Here is a 20,935-nt window from a genome sequence, read left to right on the forward strand (position 1 = left end):
TGTTGAAAATTCAAAATTTCCCTATTTTCCTGCATAATAATCTTAACCCCTTCCCGACATGTGACGGTATAGTATGTCACATGTCGGGACCCCCGCTTTGATGTGCGCTCCGGCGGTGAGCGCACATCAAAGTCGCGACATGTCAGCTGTTTTTTACAGCTGACATGTGCGCGCAATAGCGGCGGGTGAAATCGCGATCACCCGCCGCTATTAACTAGTTAAATGCCGCTGTCAAACACAGACAGCGGCATTTAACTACCGCATCCGGCCGTGCGGCCGGATATGAGCGCATCGCCGACCCCCGTCACATGATCGGGGGTCGGCGATGCATCAGGAAGGTAACCATAGAGGTCCTGGAGACCTCTATGGTTACTGATTGCCGGTGGCTGTGAGCGCCCCCCTGTGGTCGGCGCTCACAGCACACCTGCAATTCTGCTGTGTAACAGCGATCTTATGATCGCTGCTGCATAGCAGAGCCGATCGGGCTGTGCCTGCTTCTAGCCTCCCATGGAGGCTATAGAAGCATGGCAAAAGTAAAAAAAAAAAGTTTTTAAAAATGTGAAAAAAATAAAAAAAACATAAAAGTTTAAATCACCCCCCTTTCGCCCCAATCAAAATAAATCAATAAAAAAAACCCCCAACCTACACATATTTGGTATCGCCGCGTTCAGAATCGCCCGATCTAGCAATAAAAAAAAAGCATTAACCTTATCGCAAAACGGCGTAACGAGAAAAAAATCGGAACGCCAGAATTACGTTTTTTTGGTCGCCACGACATTGCATTAAAATGCAATAACGGGCGATCAAAAGAACGTATCTGCACCAAAATGCTATCATTAAAAACGCCAGCTCGGCACGCAAAAAATAAACCCTCACCCGACCCCAGATCACGAAAAATGGAGACGCTACGGGTATCGGAAAATGGCGCAATTTTGTTTTGTTTTGTTTTTTGCAAAGTTTGGAATTTTTTTTCACCACTTAGGTGAAAAATAACCTAGTCATGTTAGGTGTCTATGAACTCGTAATGACCTGGAGAATCATAATGGCAGGTCAGTTTTAGCATTTAGTGAACCTAGCAAAATAGGCAAGCAAAAAACAAGTGTGGGATTGCACTTTTTTTGCAATTTCACTGCACTTGGAATTTTTTTCCCGTTTTCTAGTACACGACATGGTAAAACCAATGGTGTCGTTCAAAAGTACAACTCGTCCCGCAAAAAATAAGCCCTCACATGGCCAAATTGACGGAAAAATAAAAAAGTTATGGCTCTGGGAAGGAGGGGAGCGAAAAACGAAAACGGAAAAACGGAAAAAGCTCCGGGGGTGAAGGGATGACATGTATCTCAGCAACAAGAGCTAATAATGATTTTTAAGTAACATATTCGTTTTTAGGATGCTAAAATTATTACAAACCAGCTATTTTCATTTCAGACACATTTTCACTGTTGGCCAGTGTTATTTATGGCGATTGACAGGAGAGAGCAGACAGGTTCTCATCAAAATAGAGGTGGTGAAGAGACCATTTAATGTCATGGAATATTCTTTCCATTCTATAAAGCTCAGATTGGTTCATTCATTAATGTTTGACCAAATCTTATTGTTAGAAGCTCTCACAACAGCGAACTGCTGACTCTCACCATCCTGATTGCATCAACGTCTCGTATTGTTTGCAATGTAAACAGCCAGTGTTTCTGTATGGAGCGTTACATTGTTTTCAGCATTTGCCCGCACCTGATACTATTGACTATTGTTGTGGTTTACACCATTCAATTTTGTTCACTGATGGGTGTCTTGTTGTATCTCAGAGGCATGAAGGTCATTGAAAACAGAGCCCTGAAGGATGAAGAGAAGATGGAGCTGCAAGAGATCCAGCTGAAGGAAGCCAAGCACATTGCTGAGGAGGCTGACCGCAAATATGAAGAGGTGAGGACACAAAGACTTAAGACTTCTTTATTCTTCTACATCTTATAGCTTGTGTAAATGATATGCTATAACTCATGCCCCTTCTGTGTAATAGGTTGCCCGTAAGTTGGTGATCATTGAGGGTGACCTGGAACGTGCAGAGGAACGTGCTGAACTGTCAGAGAGGTGAGTGGCGGCATGTCTCCATCAGCATCCCTTTGCACCTAATATACACCCAGAACATCATCCTGGAGTTGCTTTCCCCATGAATGCATTGCATGCTTTAGAGCATCCTGAAGACCCTCCCAAGTTGGTGTTATCTGTTGTGAAAGACAAAAGCCCCTTCTTGTATTTTTAATGTCCCCTTGAATGAACACTTAGTTTACATATGTGTGGTCCATTACCATTAAAGTAATATACATTACACATACTTAGTTTTCATCTATTCCATGTACTCTTCTTCCCTGCACCGTGACCCCCACTCTGCAGGGAATTGTAGTGCAGCCTCATTAAAAGGAAGGGAGTTGGACCACCTTCCTTCTCATTGATAACCTATCCTGACAATGTCATCCAATGGTCGCGCAGACCCTGGTGTACAACCAATGAATTCTGCTAGATGTCAGATCTGAGGCTTGTAGCATTGTGAATGCAGCTCTGACCTATAACGCAGGCTGTAGCCAGGTCATAATAAAGCAGTGCAGCATCCTCTGTAGGCCATCTTCATATGTGAACATGCATATTATGTTGCCACACTTCAGAGCTGATAACCCAACTCCTGCTGACCACACCAGTGCTAGCTCTACCAGATAATGTATATATGCTTTATCCTGCGGTCACGTGTAACAATGTGTTTTTCTTTGCATGCTCCACATATTGTGAATGGCTTGTGCACTCCTTCCTTATTTCATGCACTCATTAATAGACAATACCGACAGCATGATGATCAGCTGAGAATAATGGACCAAACGTTGAAAACGTTACTAGCCTCTGAGGAGAAGGTACTGCTGCCAGTCTGGGCCCTCTTTATCCTTGGCTGCTGGGCTTCACATCTCCTAACTTGCTGTACAGCAGTATTTTCCACACTTTCCTCACTGCAGTGCTCCCCTGTAACCTGTTAGGATTTATTTTTTTCTTTCATTGGTACGTGACTCTCTCAAGCTGAGAAAAAGCTGTATTGTGCACATGTAAAAGATGCGATTTGTATGCAGAAGTTACCACGATGAGGAAACTGCATAATGGCACCGATTTTCAATGTAACGCTTATTAATTTCTTTTCCACCTGTATCGTTGTGGCGATTTCGTCACTTAGTGTCTCAAATTCTAGATCGCCTAATTTATAGCTCTGCGTCTTTTACATTGTGACACAGCTTTTTTTCTTTTATATTGGCTTTGTAATTCTCCTTTTTGATCCGGTTTGGTTTTTCATTCTATTCTCTCCTTTCAATCTCCTTTTTTTTTTTTTTTCTTTTTCTTTTTTCCCCCCACCCCCACTCCATCTTTCCTTCCTTTTTTTTACTCCTACCACCTCTGCCTGTCACCTCACCCATGCAAATAGCAAATGTGCGGAGCTTGAGGAGGAGTTGAAAACTGTCACCAACAACCTGAAATCTCTGGAGGCCCAGGCAGAAAAGGTAGGACGGCAATAAATATTCTGACCGAAGCGGAGAGTGTGGTGACCTGCACACGTTAAAGATGGATCTGTGGACCCACCATGTTGCCGCTGTCACGTCAGACGTGAATGTTCTGTTGCTAGAACATAACCAAATCCATGCCACTCAGATTGTTTGTAGATTGCACAGTCTACACACATTGGTCCCTCCTTAATTTTTACCTGCCAGTAAAAACATTGTTTAGAGAAGCCAGGGATGCAAATTATTAAGCAAAGTATATTTAGTTTTCAGACAGACGCAGAATAGTCAGTTGTCTTGGAGGACAACAGTTTTGAAGATATATATATATATATATATATATCTCTGCTCAAAAAAAATAAAAGGACCACTCAAATAACACATCCTAGATCTGAATGAATGAAATATTCTCATTGAATACTTTGTTCTGTACAAAGTTGAATGTGCTGACAACAAAATCACACAAAAATCATCAGTGGAAATCAAATTTATTAACCAATGGAGACCTGGATTTGGAACGATACTCAAAATCAGTGGAAAATCAGACTGGTCCAACTTCAGTGGAAATGATGCTAAGTAGTGTGTGTGTGGCCTCCACGTGCCTATGACCTCCACACAATGCCTGGCCATGCTCCTGATGAGGTGGCGGATGGTCTCCTGAGGGATCTTCTACCAGACCTGGACAGTCTGTGGTGCAACATGACGTTTGTGGATGGTGCGAGACATGATGTCCCAGATGTGCTCAATCGGATTCAGATCTGGGGAACGGGCGGGCCAAGTCCATAGCTTCAATGCCCTCATCTTGCAGGAACTGCTGACACACTCCAGCCACATGGAGGTCTGGCATTGTCTTGCATTAGGAGGAACCCAGGGCCAACTGCATCAGCATATGGTCTCACAAGGGGTCTGAGGATCTCATCTCGGTACCTAATGGCAGTCAGACTACCTCTGGCGAGTACATGGAGGGCTGTGCGGCGCTCCAAAGAAATGCCACCCCACACCATTACTGACCCACTGGCAAACTGGTCATGCTGAAGGATGTTGCAGGCAGCAAATCGCTCTCCACTGCGTCTCCAGACTGTCACGTCTGTCACATGTGGTCAGTGTGAACTTGCTTTCATCTGTGAAGAGCACAGGGCACCAGTGGCGAATTTGCCAATCCTGGTGTTCTGTGGCAAATGCCAAGCATCCTGCACGGTGTTGGGCTGTGAGCACAATCGCCCATCTGTGGACGTCGGGCACTCAGACCATCCTCTCCTCATGGAGTCGGTTTCTAACCGTTTCTGCAGACACATGCACATTTGTGGCCTGCTGGAGGTTATTTTGCAGGACTCTGGCAGTGCTCCTCCTGATCCTCCTTGCACAAAGGCTGAGGTAGCGGTCCTGCTGCTGGGTTGTTGCCCTCCTACGGCCCCCTCCACGTCTCCTGGTGTACTGGCCTGTCTCCTGGTAGCACCTCAAGCCTCTGGACACTATGCTAACAGACACAGAAAACCTTCTTGCCACAGCTTGCATTGATGTGCCATCCTGGATGAGCTCCACTACCTGAGCCACTTGTGTGGGTTGTAGAGTCTATTTCATGCCACCACGAATGTGAAAGCACAACCAACATTCAAAAGTGACCAAAACATCAGCCAGAAAGCATTGGTACTGAGATGTGGTCTGTGGTCCCCACCTGCAGAACCACTCCTTTATTGAGTGTCTTGATAATTGCCAACAATTTCCATCTATTGTCTATTCCATTTGCACAACAGCATGGGAAATTGATTGTCAAAGTGTTTCTTCCTAAGTGGACAGTTTGATTTCACAGAAGTTTGATTTACTTGGAGATATATTCTGTTTAAGTGTTCCCTTTATTTTTTTTTCGAGCAGTTCATTCATGGTGTTTTAGAACATGGCTTCATGACCACATTTATTCAAAGTCTGTATAATCTCCCTAGGGATAATATTTCTTACAGGTATTCTTTGCCCATAAAAGAAAATAATGTAGAACTTTGACAAAAACTTAATGTAGACCCATTTGCCTTAATGGTGCGCAGTGTTAGTCCTAAGAGAGCGTGTATGTTGTCCTTGGTGCTTTTAATAATCCCTGGATCCAGTTCTGACTAATCTTATTGATCTGGCTGCTAAACATGTTTCTGTTTCTTCTTACAGTACTCCCAGAAAGAGGACAAATATGAGGAGGAAATCAAGGTTCTTACAGACAAGCTGAAGGAGGCAAGTTCTGCTGCCTTGTCTTTCATGGTCTATTGGTGCTGTGCCTCTAGGATACTGGATACGCTAGCTGGACACTCATGTTCTTTTTTTTGTCCTTCAGGCTGAGACACGTGCTGAGTTTGCCGAGAGGACAGTAGCCAAGTTGGAAAAGTCCATTGATGACTTAGAAGGTATGATTTTTCTTTCTCGTTTTTTCTAAATGTGGAAATGTTTTAAAATGTCCAAGTTCTTTTTTTTTTTTTTTCTTTTTTTTTTTTAGTCCTATAAAAAATCTCCTTGGAGGTTGTTGTCTCTTCTGTTGCTTTTTTTTTTTTTTTTTTTTTCTTCTAATCTGTCTTTCTTTTTTTTCTTTTTATTTACGCATAATTTGTATTTCCATGCCGGGCTCTTCACTGCTTCTCCACCACGCTGTCTGCTTCTTCATCCTGTACCTGGATGGTGCTTACAAACCCTGGACTCCCTTCTCACCGTACCTTTATTCCTCTTTCCTGTTCCTATTTTGTTTCCCTCTTGTCCTCCTCCCACCACAATTTCTTGTCTTTTTCACTTTCCATCCTCTCCTTTTGTGTCTTCCCCCTTCAATCTCTCCCCAAACTTCACTTTGAGCAGATGAACTGTATGCCCAGAAACTGAAGTACAAAGCCATCAGTGAAGAACTGGATCACGCTCTCAATGACATGACTTCAATGTAAATTCCCCTTTCTATGTTTTCTTTGCTTATGTTCTTACCCTCTCTGCTCGCTTAATAAAACTCACATCCTACCCTCACACCTTAATTTTTTTTTTTCCTTTTGCTCACTTCTGGCTTACTTTTACTTCCACTTACCTCTGTTTAAACAACTGGCTTAATTTGAGATCTACTTCTATCATGGTATATTGGCATAATTCTGTACCTTTTTATAAAAAATGGAAACCACTTACGGCTATAAAATAGCTACCCGGTTAATATGATGCGCAGGATCCGTAGTACAAGTGAAATTAAATGTTTTACCTTTCTTTTTCTTGAGCCTCAATTTTCCCCTTAGATTTGTTTGAAAGCCAGTGTGTTAAACAGATGTAAACTTTGCTTTTTTTTTTTTACCATACTTTGTTTTGCTTCTTTCTTTATATAAAAGCCTCATATCTTTCACTGTGTGCTAATGTGGGGGACCTAAATATAATGCAAACATCAATGGCTCCTCTCAACACATTTTTGTAAGGATAGCCTGCTGTGTACATAAATGGTGTAAACTACATACTTATTTGGGCACAACCTAAGATTGCAGCTAGAATAATACTTGCCTATGAGAATTTACAAATGTACTTACAATACGTTCTAATTTCTATATAGAATATTGTAACACTTGAGTACAAATCCTATAATGTTGGAGCTCCATACATGCCGAGATTTTAAAACAAATATATTTTCATACAGAAAAAAATGCACTTTTATCTGGTTACTTTATTAAGGATTGAATATTATGACTTTGGAAGCTGTGAAGTCTACACTTTGACCACAAATATATATTATGACCTGACAATAGTGGCTTTCTCAAGAGCATGTGTATCTGTGAATATATAACTTGTCATTCTCAATTCACATAAGACATATTAAAAAGTGTCCACTTTTATCCAAATACTAATGATAAGCTGATATGCACATTATTTATGCTGACAATGAATTAAAATGAACTGATATCTGTGCACTTATCTTATAGATACTAGAAACCACGTACAAAAATAACTAGAGTAAATACATGTTATACCCTTCTGTCTCACAGGAAGGTTAAGCTGCTATTTTATCACAGGGTATAGCCATGCAAATAGACTTCAGTATGGAATATAACACTGAGACATATTCTTTCTGTTACACAAACAAAACCTGCATTATAGTTGGGTGGAGCCATTGCATGCAGCTTCTATGCTTTTTTTTTTTTTTTTATTTCCCAAATCTTTCAGGCAGGAAAACTAATAGCTCTAATATAAATTTGCCTTACCACTTTAATGCCATTGAAATCACCTTATGGCCGATTTCACATACGTTTGTTTTTGTAAAAATGCCACTTTTTTTATGTGACATTTTTTCAGCAGTGTGAGTATTTATTCTTTTAAAGGGAGCCTGTCAGCGGGATTGTGCAGTGTCAGGTCGGCACTGTTATACTGATTTAAATGATACCGTGGGTGATGAAATTCATCTTGTGGTTGTTTAATCTTTTATTTTCAGCTTTTAGTTGATGAGATTCTCGGGATCCAGGGCGGCCTGTGGTGGGGTCTGCATGTGGTGCTCTGATTACATATTCATCTATATGGCTTCTGATGGGTCACTGACCTGACCCCTATTTTACATAATGAATATAATATAAATATAAAAGTGCTTCTCACAAAATTAGAATATCATAAAGTTAATTTATTTCAGTTCTTCAACACAAAAAGTGATACTGGTATATTAGATAGTCATTACAAACAGAGTGATCTATTTCAAGGGTTTTTTCTGTTAATGTTGATGATTATGGCTTACAGCCAATGAAAACCCAAGTCATTATCTCAGTAAATTAGAATACTTTTATATAACACCACCTTGATAAAATGATCTTAAAAACCGAAATGTTGGCCTACTGAAATGTATATTCAGTAAATGCACTCAATACTTGGTCGGGGCTCCTTTCAATGCAGTGTGGCATGGAGACTATCAGCCTGTGGCACTGCTGAGGAGTTATAGAAGACCAGGTTGCTTTGATAGCAGCCTTCAGCTCGTCTGCATTGATAGATCTGGTGTCTCATCTTTCTCTTGACAATGCTCCATAGATTCTCTCTTGGGTCAAGGTCAGGTGAGTTTGCTGGCCAATCAAGTAAATGCACTCGATACTTGGTCAGGGCTCCTTTGGCAGCAATTACTGCATCATTTCGGCATGGCATGGCGGAGATCAGCCTGTGGCACTGCTGAGGTGTTATGGAAGCCCAGGTTGCTTTCATAGCAGTCTTCAGCTGGTCTTTGATGGGTCTGGTGTCTCATCTTCCTATTGACAATACCCCATAGATTCTCTATGGGGTTAAGATCAGGGGAGTTTGCTGGTCAATCAAGCACAGTGATACTGATGCTTGAGGAGCAGTGCCTAGTAAAAGGCTGTGAAGGAACAGATGATTGGCCTCGGGGAGACCAAAACATCCAACACCGCGGAGACACCATCACGTGTTTCTCAACGCAGTGAGTTACTAGGCACTGCTCCTAATAGCCAGATTCCTACTCCACACTGATGAGGGGCAAACACCCCGAAACAGCTGTCTGTGGATGGATACCATGCTTGGCATAGGTGGTTTTCCTGTATTGGATGTTTTCCTTTATTGGATGCTGCCCTTCCCATGGTTGTTCCTTCCCGGGGAAAGGTCTGGCTATTCACTGCTTGCGTTGAGAAACACGTGATGGTGTCTCCGCAGCTATCCTACATACAAAATAGTTAATAACATTTCCCACATGTCTACTTTACATAAGCACAATTTTGGAAACAATTTTTTTTTTGTTAGGATGTTTAGAAGGGTCAGAAGTGGACCAGCGACTGCTCCATTTTTTTCCAACAAATTTTACAAACCCCTTTTTTTTTTTTTTTTTTTTAAGGGACCACATCACATTTGAAGTGACTTTGGGGGGTCAATAGAAAATACCCAAAAGTGACACTATTAAAAAAAATTCACCCCTCAAGGTGCACAAAACCACATTCAAGAAGTTTATTAACCGTTCAGGTGCTTCACAAGAACTAAAGCAATGAGGAAGGAAACAATGAATATTTATATTTTTTTTTTCACAAAAAATTTACTTTGGTACCAATTTTTTTTAATTTTCACAAGGGTATCAGGAGAAAATGGACCCAATTTGTTGTGCAATTTCTCCTGAGTACGCTGGTAACCCGTATGTCGTGGAAAGCCACTGTTTGGGCGCATGGCAGGGCTCAGAAGGAAGGGAGCACCGTTTGACTTCTTAAACGCAAAATTGGCTGGAATCAATGGTGGCGCCATGTCACATTCGGAGACCCCCCTGATGTATCTATACAGTGGAAAACCCCCCCCCCCCCCCAATTCTAACTCCAACCCTAACCCCAACACACCCCTAATCCCAATTCTAGCCCAACTATAACCCTAATGGAAATGAACTTATTTATTTCATTATTTTTCTCCACATTTTCCTATTGTTGCCGGGTGCTAGCCAGCAGAATTTGGCGGGCGCATTGCGCATGCGACTGCCATTTTCTCCCGGAAGAAGACGCTGGCGCCCTGGGGGACTTCACGGGGGCATGCAGGGACACCACAGTTACCGGGGGGGTTGTGATCGCGGGACTCTATTTCTCATCAGAGGTGAGAGAAATTAAATGGGAAAAAAAAAAAAGGAAAAACGTAGCCGATACCCTGGAGAAATTCCAACTCTGGGGGGCACTATACACTTTTTCCATAGCGCCGCTAATTAACAGCTCTGTGGTTTAAGTATCCTTAACTGCCACCGTTAAAAGGCGTATCGGCAGTCTTTAAGGGGATAAACAACCACAAGACGGATTTCATCACCCAGGTATCATTTTAATCAGTAGAACGGCGCCGACCTGACAGTGTCTATAGGTTACTGAGCACAATCCTGCTGCCAGGTTCCCTTTAACTAGGCAAGATGTTACTTAGAGATTGACTAGTGAAGACTAGTTATCACCTATTCAGAGGATAGGTGAGCTCCTTAAAGACTTGTCGGGGTGCGACTGTGAGACCCTCACCGATTTGGCAAAATGTGGTACTTCTTATACCCTTTTCGATTGGTGGCAGTTTGCATGCCAGACCTCCGCCATTCTTTCTTTATGGGACTGCTGGAAAACCTTGGAAGCCCTATAGGGAATGAGTGGAGCAGTAGTCAGGAATGTTGAGATCCGGCACTATGCTCCATACAAACCGAGATAAAAGTGCCCACGACCCCTACCAACCTAAGACTTATCACAGGACAACCACTTTTAAAGTTTCTATTGAAACAGACAAATAGTGCATAGTTGCTTTGTGTCATTCAAACCTTGAGTGCTCACTAGCGTCGAATTTGGCGCTTTGCTCCCACAGACCTCCTCCATTTGTTGTGGATTTTTTTTCCAGTATTTAAAAAATGTTTTTTTTTTATTTCCCCCCCCCCCCCCCCCCACACTGCAGACCATGTGTTTCAAAGAGGAATCTTTGAATCGCATGGCTTGTAATATGTGTAAGGGTCAATGACCAGAGCTAAACCGCCAGTTGGCAACATATGTATGGCTGTTTAATAGCCACTTTACTAAGGTTGAACCTTTTTCAGATGCGCACTGAATTATCAATAATGGCTTGTTCATTGCCATGGGCTGCCACTGTTCTTGGCAGCGCCAGTCCCGTTTACAGCAACAATGTTTTGTGCAAACTAAAACGATCATTTCACTTGAGTCATTCAAAACGAGCGTTCCTAGGAATGCACCTTTAAATCTCTACATTTAAAAGTACGGTATCTAAAGAAAAGCATCACTAGCTCCATAAAAACTCAATAAAAATGTGTTTTTGCCACCCATTAGTGCTCTACAACACAATGACCAGAGATGGGCACAAATATTTACTAAACCCCCACTTATATTGGGCAGTTATGATGCTCCTTTCCAATGATTTGATGTCCTTCAGATAATTTTTAAATTTTCATTTTTTTTACACAAGCATTAATTCTTGGTGTGCTGGTTTTTTTTTTGTTTTTTTTTAAACAGTTTGTGTTTTACTTAACTGCATTTAAAGTAGGAGGGGTGGACTGATGTCATTCTATTTAGCTGGGTGGTGTGCAGAAGTCTTAAAGGGAATCTGTCAGTAGGATCGACCCTCCTAAGCCTTTTAAATGGGCATGCCAGGTAATGGGGAAACTGAATAAAATGTTACTTTTGATATGTGATCCAATTCCCAAGAAAGCTATATTTTTGCTAATATGTAAATGAGTTACAATCTATGGGCCGGACACTGATCTACCTGAGAATCTGCCTCCAGAGCTTGTTTTGAATGGAATGGGGCTTTACCAGTGTGAGACATGCAGATTTCAGTCTTTCACATATCTCTCTGGTAACATCCCCTTTAATGTAAAATAAGCTCCAGAGACCGACTCTTGGGAAGATCTATGTCCAGCCCATAGATCTTAACAGCTAATTTATGTATTAAGAAAAATGTGGAATTCTCTGGACTAATGCGATATCTGCAATCCAAGGTCTTATTTTATTCAACTTTCTATGACCTAGATACCCATATAAGACTGCTTGGGAGGGTTGAGCCTACTGACAGATGCCCTTTAATATCATACAACATCAAGATTCAGGTTATAGTGTGTCTACATGTAGGCTTTGGAGATTTAAGGGGCCATACCTGCCCTTGAATCCATATTCACAAGCGTTCCACTGGATATGTTTTTCACGGCCTCCACTGAACACAATGTGCCAGCAACATCTCTTCAATACTAGAACTTCACTTGGAAATCTACAGACGGGAAACGAATATGCAAGCTTCTGTCAAACTGAAGTTAATTGGGCAATTAATGAAGAGCTTTTCAGAAAAAAAAGAACCTGTAGACCTTTTCCCAAACTGCATACCAAGATAATTTTACTTATCTAGAATTCTTAGAACTTTTCATAAAACAAAAACACACTTCAAATCTGCGCTTTATTCTGTCCATTCACTCTCAAAAAGATTCCTCAACAGATGCTATTGCCAAAGAATGGTACTGAAATGAGCCATATTAGGCCTCTTTCACACTTCAGTTTTTTGGCGTCAGTCTAAAACCGCCAGTTTCCTCAAATAACGGATCCGTCATTTTTTTTTTTGGCGGATCCGTTATTTTCCCATAGACTTGCATTGGCGACGGATTGTGACGGATGGTCGTCAGTTCCATCCGTCATGCGACGGATCCGTCGAAATTTGGCGGACGTTGTCTAGACATAGACGGACATTGAAACGTTTTTTGTCAACGCCGAAATGACGGTTCGCGGCGGATCCGTCGCGTCCGTCATTCCATAGAATGGCCGCCTATGGGCGACGGATCAGTCGCGACCGTCATTTCGGCGGATCCGTCTCCCCATCCGTTTTTTCAATTGCGCATGCTCCAAAAAGATACTTTTCCCAGACAACCCCCAAGTAACGGATCCGTAAAAAAAACCGGATCCGTTGGAACCGGTTTCTCAACAATTGTGACGGATCTGTCGATCCGTCACTATGTCGGAAGTGACTGACGCCAAACAACTGAAGTGTGAAAGAAGCCTTAGGAGACCCTACATACATAAATTACTTTGCATTCACTTAAGAAGTTATCCACTACTTGGGCAACTTCTTGTCATGCTTGCCCCCAATGAACCCCCCCCCCCCCCCCCAAAAAAAAAAAAAAAAACAAACAAACAAACAAAACAAAAACCAAACCCTTACACTCCTCCTATGCTAGCGCTGTTCACACAGTGTCAGCAGTCACTCTTCTGTGGTGTTGGCACGTGACGCTAGCGGCCAATTGGCACTGGCGTCCCTGTCCCTGCTTTCCGATATGAAGAGAGAGTTCTGGATCAGTAGTATGCCACTTAATGAATTGGACATATCTCGGGGACTGGCGTAACTTACTCCGTTAACTCTTACTGAAATTGCAGGGAGGGGCTTGCCATGCTTTAGCTCTGCCCACTTGATGACTGGAATGATGAAAATCACAAGTCACAAACTTTCTGCAACATTTGGGGTGTAAGAGTATGTGCACACGATGCAGAATTGGTGCAGAACTGCAGCAGATTTTTCTGCTGCAGAAACGCTGCAGATCTGCACTGTGATTTACAGTACAATGTAAATCAATGTGAAAAAAAAGCTGTGCACATGGTGCAGAAAAATCTGCGCAGAAACGCTGCAGATTTCAAAGAAGTGCATGTCACTACTTTTGTGCGTTTCTGCACCCCTCCATTAATAGAAATCTGCAGTGGTAAAATCTGCACAAAAACTGCACTAAAAACGCATAAAAAACGCACCTGCGGATTCTGCCAGGAGATGCAGATTTAGTGCAGAAAATTCTGCACCACACTTCCTACGTGTGCACATAGCCTAAATGCCTTTGTGAATGTTCACAGCCGAGCTGTAAGTTCTTAACTGCGCAGATATACGCAGATATAGATTGAAATCCTGTGATGGCCTGCATTATTTGTCCTGAAATGTAAACTAGCGCTTATTTTTACATGAGTTTCATTGCTTGATTTTAGATAATAATCTTATATTGGCAACTTGTTTCAAAGGACTAGTCTCATACTGACATACTCTTCCCTTAGATCATGGGTAGGTTGTCAAACTGAAAAATGTTTACATATTCATACACATTAAACCGAAGCTGTATGGGCGCTGATTTTGGTGAAGCTGGCCAACCATTTTAGGTGTATGCCAAAATCTGCCGGATGGCCAATGTAAAGGAGTTTGGCTTGATGTGGTCTTCCACTGTGCCTTCTAATCCGTTGTTCAGAGGATAAGCTGTTGCCTAGCATTGGCTTATTCCTCTTGAACCATAGTAATTACATGCAGTCTGTAGAGCCAAATGTGCATGTGTATGGGGAAAGTCAGAGAAGGTAGTTGTCAGACGAACAGGTCAGCCCACCAAGGGCCCACTAGAACCAACTCCAGGGCCCCACTTTTCAACTACGTACAAATGACATCCTCAATCACCAATTTATATAAAGAAGAACTTGGTGGGTTGTTAAATGAATAAGATGCCGCCTGAGTCTGTACATGGTACTTTATACTTGAATCACTAAGTACTGCTCATATAAGAGGGTGGTGGCCCACTCTTGCATGGGGCCCATCGGAGGATTCTCATGTGGCCAGTCCAAGCCTGGTAACATCAACTTGAATTCACAGTATTTAACTGAAACTATTCCTTTTACATAAAAATGCTACAAACCTTTTTTTAAAAGAGATCCTAAAAATGGAAGGCCGTCATTACTCATTCCCCTCCACACCAACAGAGCAGTATAACAGTTAGCAAGTTGGTAGACGTAGAAATGTGGCAGCTCACAGAATATATACGGTATTGCATCTATACATGAATGTGTGCATATATAGACACGCTGGCTATAAATGCGCTTTGAGATATATATGGGATCAATTTGTACCTATGCTTGGAACGATCCTAAAATTGCTTTAAAAAGTTCCCATTTTGTGTGACAACAGATCACACAACAGCAGGTCTTCTGCACTGTGACTCCCTCGGCCACCTGCTCTGCAAGCAACTTCAGCAAAACTCCCTTCAAGTTCACTGTCGGGTGACCGAGAGCATTATAGTAAAGGCAGTGGTGCTTACATGTGCTGTAGGTCTGTTTTTTGGGGGTGTCTCGGCTGCAAGGGCCCAATTATTTAGGAAGGTGTATCTGAGCTGTAGTAGAGAAAACCCTGCATACACTGGTTAGGAAAGCCACCTACCTGGATTTGTCCTTAATTTTATTTCCCCTGGGATGTGATCTTGGCCTCCAGGACAGGCAAGCTGCTAAATGACAAAAAGATCTGTCAACACACCTTAGATCGCTGTTTTTTGTTCTTGACAACACACGCAATCATACACCTATTCCCATACATGTATACATGCTCACCAGAATTCTAAGTAGCTTCCTGCTCCGAGAACAAAATGAAGGATGGTGGAATCCTACATGCCCAATCCTATTTTGCCCTGACTTTTAAGGCGGGTGGTGAGGGGAGATACCACCCCTTCCCCCAGAAGATATTAGCAGTTTGACATGCATTCATCTAAGGGCTCATACTCACTTGCGCGAAACTCGGATGAGTCTCGCACGGCAATACCCGGCACTGCACCTGGCACAGAGGAGCGGAGCGTGTGGCTGCATGTATTGCTATGCGGCCGCACGCTCCGATCTGAGTGCTGGCAGCAGCGCTGGGTATTGCCGTGCGAGACTCATCAGTCTCGTGCAAGTGAGTATGAGCCCTAATGCTTAGTATTCTCCGTGCAGTATCCACAAGAAGGGTCTCTTATCTGATTTACTGACTGATGCACTTGTGTCTAGGCAATAGCCTAAACATGCTTAGGCTAGGTCTAGCAAAGGGCAGTGATCTCCTGTTAGTCAAAAGTGATGCCAAATCTAATAGAAGGTTTTGGACTACAGAACAAGAGGCATAACATTTACACTAGCTTTACTGTGTAGATTCTAGGTAGGGTAAGAACGTATCACCAATGTAATAACATTCCATATTTCATGGAGCATTCTAGAACTTTGCCATCCGGATTTCATTTGAGGGGGTGTAAAAGTCTAGTAACTGGATTAAACGCAACTGGTCCCCATAAAAATGCAATAGTCTTTAGGCACCATGTTATAGAGCAGGGGGAGCTGAGCAGATTGATGTATAGTTTTGTGAGAAAAGATTCAGTATAACCCGTGGTTTCATCTTGTAAACCTCTGGAATTTTTCAGTCAAGGGGGTGGTCAGATTGGTTGACAGCTTTCTGTGTATAAATGTGCATAGAGATGACTGTCAATCACTGATTGGACCACCCACTGGACCACTTTGCGACTTATAGAAGGCTATCGGTGTGCATACAGAGATTGCTCTCACTGGTCCAGTGGCTGGTCCTAGAAGTGACTGAGAGACGCCTTTTACAAAGAAAGCGGTCAGTCACTGATGGGGATCGCCTACTGGACCAAAAATCCCAGAAAGGGAGAAGTGTAATTGAAACACAAGTTAGTCTGGATCTTTTCCCATAACTACCGTATATAATTTACTGCGCTCTATAACATGGTGCTTGCAGATTGGACTGCCTTTTCATGGCATTTCCTTTTAAATGCCACGATACTTCACAGACCAGGTTACTTGCAGTCTGTACATTTATTAGCATTTGATTGTTTGTTTTTCTGTGCACGGAAAATGCATGTTTGCCACATCGAAGTATTAACTTTGGTATAGCACCCCGAAAGCCTGACCTCGCTCCTGCTTACCTGATCTGAGAATTCTTTAGCCTAGGTTCACACAGCTCAGTTTTGTGTTTTAACCAAATCCAGAAGTATTTCCTAAATTAAGAACAAACAATTTTAACTCTCTTTGGAACTAATTTTATTAACTTTATTAGCATTAAAACTGCTGTGTGACCAAGGCCTACGTGTTTTGTTTATTTGACTTTGTTTTGACTTCTTTTTTTCCCCTCTCTGTACAGATAAAGTGCTCTGCTACCTATGGTCAGCTCTATCCTACCTGGGCTGGATACACCTGTCTATGCTGTCCTATTCTAGTCTCTTCTGGAACCTCTTACATCCATCTTTCTGTAGTAATCCTCCAGTCACTTTTCTGCTGTACAGACACTCTGTAAAATAAAAGACCCACTGTGTATTTTCTCTCCGCTTTTCTGCATTATTTATTGAATGCCTTAAATGATACTTTAATAAAACAGCAAATCTGTACTTTTTACACTTGTAGGACATCTCTGTATGTGTGTTATACACAACCATTTATCAACGTGATGTCGCCACTTTATACTGTCAGAATAATTATATGTGGGAACATGCCTTCAAGTACTCACATGTCAAAGGGCTGTTGGGGTCATAAAGAGTTTTGCTTCCTTAAACAAATAGACGTGGTGGGATTAAATCGTCTTTTATGGCTATTGCAAAGATGGCTAACAAAGTTTGATAGCCCGCTCTCCATCACATCACAGGACTGCCAGTGTGGAATTGTAATGGTACATGCCTTGTAATTTGACCATACTCCATCTTAACACGTGTGATGCCTTCATTTGTCAAAGGCCCTAGGAAAAGTCACCTGAAATAGTGTACGGGTGTTCTTGGACTTGGGTGCTTATCCACAAACTGTTCCCTGTTCTCTATCTGATCTGGTTTATGTCAAACTTGGATATGCACCCATAGGCCACGTTCACACAATCAGTATTTGTAAGCCAAAACCAGGAGTGGGTGATGAATAAAGAAGTGGTGACGTGTTTCTATTATACTTTTCCTCTGATTGTTCCACTCCTGGTTCTGCTTACAAATACTGAGGTAAAATACTGAACATGTGAACGAGGCCTTAGACTGTCTTGGAAACTCTTCCATCCTAACTGGAGCTGGGTCACTAGCAGATGTGACGGTCCATAGCTAAACGTGTATGTTAGTAGGGAGAGTTCTGTTTGCCATCTTCATACATTCTCCTGGTCTTCCTGCAGTCATTGTAATCCCATACCTCAGTATTAGGGTTATTGGCTGGATGGCAATCTGAAGAGTGAGTCAGTAATGATCCTGTACAGGAACCAGATGTTGCCTCTTTGAAGGTTTCTTATCAGTAAACGCAGCCCCACCCAGCTGTCTGTAACCCCTTCCTTTTCATCGGAACATATACATTCCCAGGGCTCTTGTGCAGGAAGGGACCTCCAGGATCGTGTCCAACCCTCTGCTCAATGCAGGATTCACTAAACCATCTCAGACATGTCTGTCCAGCCTCTGTTCGAGGACTTCCATTGAAGGAGAACCAGGGTGGATTGATTTAAATCACGCCGATTTAAATCACGATTTAAATCAAAAGATTTTTTTCTATTTAAATCGGATCGATTTAAATCATGATTTTAATCATGATTTAAATCACTGATTTAAATCAAAAGGTTTTTTTTAATATAAATCACAATTAAAATGAGAAGTGAGAGCAGTGCGCATGTGCGCCCATAGTTACACGGACGAAACTAGGGGCAACGATCTAACGCCAGGGTGAGGGGGGGACCCCAAAGTAAGTAAAAATCTTTTTTGTTTTACTATATGGCAATAGGTAGGTGTTTAAAAGCAGCATGTCTTAATTGTATAAACTATTAATAGCCTCCACATTTTGTTCATACTGCCCCTTTAATTCCACACTTCTAGCTTGGTTTCACTTTTGGTTTAGTTTCTTTTTCCATTCAGTTGACATGCCCAAACTTGTTGGATAGTCAGCATCCTACAGAAACCTCTGGAAGAGCATGGCATTGTGAATGTTACACATATACAGCCTTTATTCTACTGAGTTAAACAACTCAGCTTTATCTCATGATGGAAGAACCTTTGGATGGTAAAATATTTTCCTCAAAAAGCAGTTTATTGAAAAAAATCCGATTTTAAATCAAAAAAATCCGATTTAAATCAAAAAAATCCGATTTTTTTTGATTTTTTTTAAAAAAACATTGATTTTTATCCACCCTGAGGAGAACACTCCATCTCTCCTGGCAGCCTGTTCCACTCATTGATCACCCTTACTGTCAAAAAGGTTTTTCTAATATCTAATCTGTATCTTCTCCCTTTCAGTTTCATTCCATTGCTTCTCGTGTTTTCCTTGTGCAAATGAGGATAATGATCCCTCTACACTGTGACATCCCTTCAGATATTTGTAGACAGCTATTAAGGCTCCTCTTAGCCTTCTTTTTTGCAAGCTAAACATTCCCAGATCCTTTAACTGTTCCTCGTAGGGCATTCCGCAGCCGCTCACCATTCTGGTAGCTCTTCTCTGAACTTGCTCCAGTTTTTCCATGTAGTGTTTTGGGGTTTTTTTTGTTGTGTTTTTTTTTTTTTTAATGTGTGCCCAGAACTGGACACAGTATTCCAGATGAGGTCTGACCAAGGAGGAGTAGAAGGGGAACAATTACTTCCTTGTAATCTAGACTTTGCTTCTCTTATTACATCCTATAAATGTGTTTACCCTTTTTGCTGCTGCATCACACTGTTGACTCATGTGTAGTGATGAGCGAAAATACTTGTTACTCGAGATTTCTCGAGCACGCTCGGGGGTCCTCCCGAGTATTTTTTTTTTTTTTTTTGTGCTCGGAGCTTTAGCTTTTCTTGCCGCAGCTGAATGATTTACATCTGTTAGCCAGCATAAGTACATGTGGGGGTTGCCTGGTTGCTAGGGAATCCCCACATGTAATCAAGCTGACTAACAGATGTAAATCATTCAGCTGCGGCAAGAAAAAACTAAAACTGAGCACCAAAAAATACTCGGAGGACCCCCGAGCATGCTCGAGGAATCTCGATCAACGAGTATATTCGCTCATCACTACTCATGGCAGTCTGTGATCTATTAGTATACCCCAGTCTTTTTCACACTTGCTGTTTAGTTTTATTCCTCCCATTCTATAGATGTAATTTTCATGTTTATTTCCCTGATGTAGAATCTTAGATTTCTCCCTGTTCAATACCATGTGATTAGTCGCTGCCAATTGTTCAGTCTTATCTAGATCCTTCTGAATGCATTCTGTTTTCTCTAGTGTTAGCTATCCCTCTTCGCTCTGCTTGTCTGCAAATGTTATTAGTTTTACCTTTAGGTCCCTGAATGACATGTGAGCCTGGTGCCCAATCAGCGCTGGCAGCACTTTTTCCACTTTATGTCAAATTGAACATGTAGAGGAAGCCGGGGCTAAGTCTGCTCACTTCCTCTTGATGTAAGAGTTGTCCGAAGGCTGAGACAGTTACACCAGCGCTAATTGGTGCAAGGCTCGCATGTTATAACTGCACGAGAGCCCTGGGAATATGTGTCGACAACGCTGTTATGGCCCTGGCACGGGAGCAGTAGAAGCTTTTTTTTTTTTTTTTTTTTTTTTTTTTTTTTTTTTTGTATTTATTTGATCAGGGCTAAACATTTTAGATCAAGAAGGGGGTTCTTGAATGTCATCTGACTGCACCCATGTGTTTTTTTTTTTTGTTTTTTTTTTACTCCATCGTGACCTTCCCCTGTCCGGACTTCTCATGGGTAAGAGGGGTTATCCATGAAAACCAGGAATGGCTTTGGTTTGTAGTTTTGGACTTTAGTTATTGTTGCTGTTGCAGGCATGTTTCACTACATTGGTGCCAGGTTTGATTACTCCTCCCAGTGTATCTGTAAGTGAAGTGGTTCTTAAGTTCATGTTCAGATTTGATGAACAGCTGACCCCTGGTTACACGTTTAATTAGAATATTTCAAACCATATAAAGTGTGAACAGTCCCTTATGTTTGAGGTGTATATCACTGCACTTGCCAATACTTGTCACACTGTTAAGTCTCTGGCTGCCACATGCTGTTTTTCTGATTCTTGCATGGTTTCAATCACGCTAGCCATTGAAATCTGAAGAAAATAAACTTTCCTTCTTTGAAGCTGTGTTTTGGGTCAGCTTCTGTCTGATGCATCTGTAAGCATGTCTGACAGTTCGGTTCATTCTGACACTAATTACTTACAAGTTGTAGGCAATAGTCCGGTCTTGAGGCCTGCCC

The 20,935-nt window shown here is 41.9% G+C and overlaps 1 protein-coding gene across 15 annotated transcripts in view; it reads left to right on the top strand.

Moving 5' to 3' along the window:
• TPM1 (tropomyosin 1) overlaps window positions 1-20,935 on the top strand; it is a 56,155-nt gene that overhangs the window by 29,546 nt on the left and 5,674 nt on the right. For 4 of the 15 annotated variants that reach the window (XM_077264172.1, XM_077264175.1, XM_077264183.1 and 1 more), the window contains 5 exons: window positions 1,803-1,920; window positions 2,015-2,085; window positions 3,455-3,530; window positions 5,682-5,744; window positions 5,845-5,914. In XM_077264172.1, the coding sequence (XP_077120287.1) occupies window positions 1,803-1,920; window positions 2,015-2,085; window positions 3,455-3,530; window positions 5,682-5,744; window positions 5,845-5,914 (398 nt within the window). Of the gene's footprint in view, window positions 1-1,802; window positions 1,921-2,014; window positions 2,086-2,821; window positions 2,898-3,454; window positions 3,531-5,681; window positions 5,745-5,844; window positions 5,915-6,353; window positions 6,513-16,898; window positions 17,152-20,935 lie in introns of those variants that run through there. The other 11 variants (XM_077264177.1, XM_077264174.1, XM_077264181.1 and 8 more) reach the window with 5 other exon arrangements.

Source organism: Ranitomeya variabilis, chromosome 5, assembly GCF_051348905.1.
Source record: "Ranitomeya variabilis isolate aRanVar5 chromosome 5, aRanVar5.hap1, whole genome shotgun sequence".
NCBI lineage: Eukaryota > Metazoa > Chordata > Amphibia > Anura > Dendrobatidae > Ranitomeya > Ranitomeya variabilis.